Source organism: Ammodytes marinus (assembly GCF_949987685.1).
Source record: "Ammodytes marinus genome assembly, chromosome: 9".
Lineage (NCBI taxonomy): Eukaryota > Metazoa > Chordata > Actinopteri > Uranoscopiformes > Ammodytidae > Ammodytes > Ammodytes marinus.
The window spans coordinates 3,135,702-3,142,994 of NC_137213.1; the positions used below are offsets into that span (position 1 = coordinate 3,135,702).

At 41.3% G+C, this 7,293-nt stretch overlaps 1 protein-coding gene across 1 annotated transcript in view; it reads right to left on the reverse strand.

Moving 5' to 3' along the window:
• LOC307256058 (putative ferric-chelate reductase 1) overlaps positions 1-6,224 on the reverse strand; it is a gene marked incomplete at both ends in the record, with an annotated part of 8,252 nt that extends 2,028 nt beyond the window's left edge. The window contains one exon of the mRNA XM_080034924.1: positions 6,125-6,224. Coding sequence (XP_079891050.1) covers positions 6,125-6,224 — 100 coding nt within the window. The remainder of the gene's footprint in view (positions 1-6,124) is intronic.
• Between the last annotated feature and the right edge of the window lie 1,069 nt (positions 6,225-7,293).

A 7,293-nucleotide genomic window follows, 5' to 3' on the forward strand; every position in this document is an offset into this window, starting at 1 on the left:
CATGTTAGTATGACACACACGCTGACATGCCACTTCAACATTGTATTGGGACGACAAGCCCCTTGAGAAGTCAAATATTCAAGTGACATGAAACAAACTATAACAAAAGCAAGCACATATACACACACAAGCTCTCACATTAGCCCCCAAAAAACCCCACCCATTGCAATACATCAAACATTTTTATAAATTAGTACAATTGTCATATGTAGGCTACATTATTAGGAAATTAGTATATACGATATATGAGTACATTTGGGCTAGGCCATACCCCCAACCAAATAATTATTACATGCTTGATCAAGGAGTCCTACTCAACCGCCCCACAATGCATTGCGTCTTTTCAAACGACACAGAATAATTTTTTTTTATTCTTCATTGCTTCTGTATATTTCAGCGTAAACGGTTCGACGAACCTTGCATACACAATCGACCGTCAAATTGACCCGTTTCAAAGTTTGAAGATCTGGGAAAAATAGTTAAAAGTATTTTTTCAGTATGAAACTTCTTCTGCTTGCCTTAATTAGGGTAATCAACATATAATATGAAAATATTTCATCTCACACATTTGCAACCACCCCCTGCATGTTTATATCACATAGATACTGTTCGGGTCAATTTGACCCGGCAGTAAAACTGGAGGTAAAAGGGTGTCAGAAATGTAAGACTATTTCTTTCTTTACAACTGTGAGACATATTTCACCCAAATCACACACACACACACACACACACACACACACACACACATACACACGCACACACGCACGCACGCCCACACACAAACACACACACACAGTTGCAAGTGTTATGACTTTTGACGGGAACCATTTATGTTCCCTTGGGAAAACTCCACCCACCTTCAGTGGACACTCAACAGGGGAGAGACAAAACATATAAAATATTCTCTGCATGGGAGTCCTACCAACATTCCACTCTGTCAGGCAGACCTTTACAACATGAGAAGCAGAAGCAAAAGGCCAGTCCAGGAGGCTCTGGAAGTCATCATTGATCATGACAATGAAATAATAATAATAATGGATTGGATTTATATAGCGCTTTTCAAGGCAATCAAAGACGCTTTACAGGGTTCCAGGTTCCATTCATTCACACACAGTCATACTGGTGGTGGTAAACTACCATAGTAGCCACAGCTGCCCTAGGGCAGACTGACGGAAGCGTGGCTGCCATTCAGCGCCTACGGCCCCTCCGACCACCACCTCAAACATACAGCAGTCATACACATTCACACGGGGCAAGGTGGGTGAAGTGTCTTGCCCAAGGACACAACAACCATGACACTGGTGGCAGAGCGGGGATCGAACCGCCAACCCTTGGATCATTGGCCAACCCGCTTAACCACCTGAGCCACGGTTGAAATAGAGGAGGATGTGTCTAAATTCTGATTCTAATGATTCTGAATTTGAACCAGATGAGGGAATTGCTATTCCTATTCCTCCAAGCAAGACATTCATGTAAAAAAAAAATTAAATTCATCCCCAAATATGAGTCAGGCAAACCTGTCTGCAGAAAGCATACAGGTGAAACTCATATAATTAGAATATCATGGAAAATTAATTGGAATTGAGGCAATAAGTCATGCAAAATGGACCCAAACCAAGTACTGAGTACAAATGAATGATTCTACTTTATAGAGGGCTGATATTTCTGTATTAAAAATCCCTTTTTTATTAATTTCATGTAATATTCAAATTTTCTGAGATTTTAAATTTGGGGTTTTCATAAGCTGTGTAAAGCATAATAATCTAAATTATAACAAATAAAGGCTTTGAATATCTCACCTTTCATGTAATGGGTCTATGTAATATATTACTTTCACCTTTTGAGTCAAATTACTGAAATAAATGAACTTTTGCACAATATTCAAATTTTTAGAGTTTCACCTTAAAGACAGTGCCAGGGCCCACTAGGATGGCACTGACTCGTGTGACTGACATCAAGTCAGCTTTTGAGCTGGTCATGCCGGATTCAATACAGAAAATCATTCTGGAAATGACTAATCTAGAAGGGAGGTGTGTTTTTGGGGAAAAGTGGAAGGAGCTGGACAAAACACATTTAGATGTGTATTTGGGGCTCCTCATCCTGGCTGGGGTCAGAGGATGAATCTACAGCCAGTCTGTGGGATGCAGAGACAGGCAGGGCTATATTTCAAGCCACAATGTCTCTGGAGACTTTTCACATTTTCTCCAGTGTTTCAAAAGTAATGAAGTGGTGAAACATTACAAAAAAAGTTTGAACATGTATTTTTTTAATGAAAAACGAGTGAAATATCCTTATTGAACCATTACCTGTTAGAGGTAAGGAACACCACATTGCACTAAATATTGATAGAATAGTTAGTAATGGAGTTGGTAATGACATGTGCACACTGCTTGTTAGGATTCGATTTGGTTTAGGACATCTTTTGGAGATTTAAACCGGGTCAAATTGACCCGGAACACCATTGCTGTTCCTGACAAATGAACATAACAGGAGGGTTAAGTAGACAGTATACAGTATACATGTTATGTATGTAGGAGGGAGAAAATTAGTCGGGCTTTTTCAAACACAGCCAGAGTAAGGGAGAGGGAAAGAATGGAGTCAAGAGTGAGAGATGTAGCAGGGGCCATCTTACATCCTTTTAGGGGTGCTCTGGCCCCCTGCATTGTATCCCGGCACCCAGGGCCGCCGCTCCCTATACGCTGGGTACGCAGAGCGCGTAGGGCACCAAGTACCTGGGCCAATAACAGGGTCCAAAAATGAATAGCCTAAATATAAGTATACTCATCACAATTTAACAATATATAAATCATCATGGGCCCCTCAACTAGTAGGGGAGAAATACAAAAGCAAGTTAAGGCGAGACACGGCAGGCAAAAACATCGTTTTTTTAAGCACTGATCAATTTTGAGATTTGTGTCTATTTAGCTTCCATAACATCTCTTCTTTCATACTAGTATGGATAAAAGGTCCAAAATATACGTTTTAGGTGTTTATTTTACTAAACTTTGACTGCTTGCGTCTGTATTTTGCTCCTAAATTCGTCAAAAGTGAGCATTCTAACGTAACATACAGCACCGCGACCGCTGTATGAATCATAATAACCATGGTACTGTTGGAAAGCTCTGAATCTCAAGAACAACGTTATCTGATCCAAATATGGTCATTTCCTTTGTATCAGTAACCAATCGTGAAAGTGTGAGGAGGGATTCAATGCTAGGAACGCGACCTCATTGGCTAATGCACATTTCTGACGATGTGATTCGCTAAAAGGCATCACGTGATGCTAGCCGCGGTAGCTCGAAAATCACAAAATAAAATGGGAAAAACGTCGAAAATATGCCAAACCAACACAAAAAAAAATACTTAATCAATTGGCTACGGACACTACATGATCGCCATTTGAAGGGGAGAAGTGTTAAAGACATGTAAATCACGCCGATCACGTCGGAAAGACACAGACTGTCAGAGGATCAGAGGGGACATGGTGGGGAGAGAGAGCGTCTGTGCCGACTCCGGAGCAGGTTGACAGACAGTGGCTAATAATAAATGAATCACGTTTAAATTAGCATGTGGATGTAAATGTTACTATGCTATGGTTTATATGTTAAGCAGTGGTAGGCCTATATGGCATTGAAGGGTGTAGGGCCTAATTCAATAAATTACTCTCTAGCTATCATCAGTGATTATCAGCAGAATTCACGTTTTTATCTTTAACGGCCGTTTTCTCAAAATGAGCTTTTTCCAATACTGTGCGAAAGATATCTCAACTTCTAGACCACTGACATCAACCAAACTTTCTATGATCATTCATAGCACTATTTTAAAGGTTTTTACAGAAGGATTTGTTAATATATTGTTAATTGTCTGATTTATGATTCATTTTCCTCCTAAAAACATGCCTAAAATGCATTTCTAAGACATGTACATAGTATTTTTTGATTTATTAAATGAAAAAAGGCTGTATCCAAAATCTGTTGTGTAAAAACCTTAGAAACTAATATGTGGTTAAAATAAAATAGAGATTTTAACTCTGGCTTTATCCAACATCTCAAATTTGTTCTCGAAAAATGACCCAAATTTACGCATAATTGGTTAAATATTGCCATATTTGCATATGTAATATAATACTAAAGAAAAACATGTAATACAAAAAATAATTGTGTTAGTGTCAGTAATCAACAAGTTAAAAAAAAATCCCTATTCACCTGGGGTGTCTCGCCTTAAAAACAACAGCATTAGTAGCTCTGTCTAAGGGGCTCCATGAGGGGCCATGAAGGCCCCCTCACACATACAGAAATAAGCTTTCTATGTGTGAATTCTAAATTGTTCATAAAAATTAGCTATCCACCCTTTATCTGTTGAAATGGGCCCCTCCATCATAGAACATGGGTCTGCAGACCAATCTACTGTACTGTTTTTACAGTTGCAGAGTAAAGAGTACTGCCTGTTTAATAAGAAAAATCTGAAAAATAATGTTCCTTCTGTATCTCAGGATTTGATATAGCCTCTAAAATTTCCTCACAAAGTGCACCAGATTGATGCATTTTACTTTAAAAAGGTAAAAAAAAAAAAACGGGGGGACTTGCCCCCGGACCCTCCAACAAGGTACAGGGTCCCTCCAACAGTATCCCAAAATCCTGTGGGAAACACTGACTTCCTTAATTTGTTAAAGAGGACCTATTATACTACTTTTCTGGTCTTAATTTCTTGTTTTACACTGCTATAGAGCAACCTGACACGAATCACATCACAAAAAACTATGTAGATTTTCGGGAAGCTCTTTCTCTTATTTTGGCGATCCAGCACGTCCTGTCAACACTTGAGCGTGTGTGCTTCGGCAATCTCCGCTCCCTCCGCCTGTGCATCGGCCATCTCCGCTACCCCCCCCTCCTGCAAACCCCACTCCGTTGTGATTGGTTACCTTCCTTCCGGAACACTTTCAGTGGCGGGAAGCGCGAGCATGGACCTATAAGGGCGCGAGGCAGACGCGAACAGGGAAGTGACAGCATTACCATACATGGAAACATCCGCGTGGTCACGTCACAAATTTTTATGCGACGTCAGAATTATGAAAGGGTAGACCGCTTTGAAGACGTGACTTCTCGACTGGCTAGAATAGTGTTTAGTGCTCTGCACAGACACCCCAGACGGTCAGCAGGGAATACGTCGAAATGCATGTAAGTCATTATTTGATAATTTAGTATGGTTAAGCATGACTATGAATCATCATAACAACGTTTATAGGTCATAAAAGTCAAAAAGCATCATAGGTCCTCTTTAAGGAAAATTCAGTGTACCTGACTGGATAGGGACGAGTGGGGGGCCCTTTAAAGCTGGGGTGGAGGATTTGGGGAGAAAATGGCAGTTGGGGTAGAGATTCGAATCCAAATACCTCAACCGCTCCACTAGTTCTCTTTGGTCCCTCCCCTATGGTCCCTCCCCGACACGCTCTACAACACCAACAAAGTCTTGCCAAAGTGAATGGACAGTCCGAAACAGCCAATAAGAACAGAGAAGCGGAGCCTCGCTCTGATTGGTCAAAGTGTACAGCTCATGTTAATTTTGACCAATCAGAAATCACATACCCCAGCTTTAAGAGTGTGTGCCCAGGGGCCCATTATCTCATAATCCGTCTATGAACCTATCACTCAATTCCTTTGCAAAGGCAGTTAGTAGGATACTAGGCAACTTTTTTCACACGTTAACCTGTTCTTTCTGTTAGTATGCTGTTCGCAGGCAAAAAAATTCCGCTCGTGCCCTACGAGCACGAGCATCTTGGTGTTTTTTTTTTTTTTTTTTTTTTTTTGGGGGGGGGGGCTCGCTGACAATTTAAGCTTAGGGCACCCAAAATTTTAGCAGCGGCCCTGCCGGCACCCCTAAAAAAGTAATTGTTTTGTGGTTTGTGGTTATTTAGCTATGAGCTTAAACTGCACATCCACATGAACAGCTGTAGGTGTCAACCACCGTATGCTAGCATGTATGGAAGTGCTCCTAAAATAACAGCCAGATACAGGGTACACCATCGTAATACTGGCTTCATATAAAGCAAGCCATTGATTATAATGCTGTTATTATTTGCATGGATTGCTCAGAGATGACGAGTACATACACATATAAGCCGTACCTGTGATGAGTCCCCCAGGCCTGTAGGTGGCACTAGACGTAGACAGAGTGAATGGTGGGCTGCTGGTTGAGGGGGTCAGAGGAGGGTGGACAGGCATCATGCTGCCACAGGAGAACGCCACCGAGCCGTTAGGGAAACACACACACTCCTGCACGCAGCACACACACACCACTGCAACAAGCAACACGCTGGCTGTGAGAGGCATCTGGAACAGACACACCAGGCAGGACTGGACTTCAGTTGAAGGGAGAAAACACTTCCTCTTCACGGCTGGAATAAAAAGGTCCTAACAGTTCTCACACTTCTCAAGCACAATGTGAAATGAAATCCAAACTCTGAGAGCCAATCATATCAAGACATGCCCTGCGTTCCAAATCCCATAGGCTACTTTTTCTTTTGAAGAATACTATAGGCTACTTAAGCATGCTGGTTTCCATACTGAAAAATGCTATTGGATGTATTAGTTCTGGAGTAACTACATTTATTTATTTTTCTCAACGAATGTCATAAAGAGACCAAAGCCTTTTTCTTTATGCATCTACAGACCGATACCGGCTGGATCTCTAGTGTGTTAAAAACATGGATGTTTTAAAACATTCATGTTCTCCATGCTTTGCCTTCATTAACATGGGTCACCGGTGTGACTCCCAAAGAATGAGAAAAAAAACAACTGTCTCTCTTTTTTTCTCTGAACACCTGTGTTAAAAATCCCCACTCAGATTGCTTCTCCCCTTATGATGTCATAAGGGGAGAAGCCACAGCCTAGCAGAACACAACCTCCACCAGTGATAAGCCACACCCCTAGATCCCCCTGAATCTAACTAGCAGATCGATTCAGGCCCAATCAGAGCAGACTTGGCTTTTTGGAAGGCGGGGCATATAGATACTATTAAAAAAACGGCGTGTTTCAGACAGAGGCTGAAAGGAAGAGATTCAGTTTTGTGTAGCAGAACTTCCCCATTTATCATCTCAAGACACGTCAGACTTATAGTGACCCTTTGGCTGGGAACCAGTGGGCTGACTAACAAGCAACTACATCAGCAAAGCGTTTCTGACACATTGATGCATTAGGCTTAAAAATCATCTAATGTTGCATATGGTACATTAAAGGGGATATTTTCTCCTGGTTTGTACTTCTCATACTCCTGTACTTTTACTTAGGTGGGATT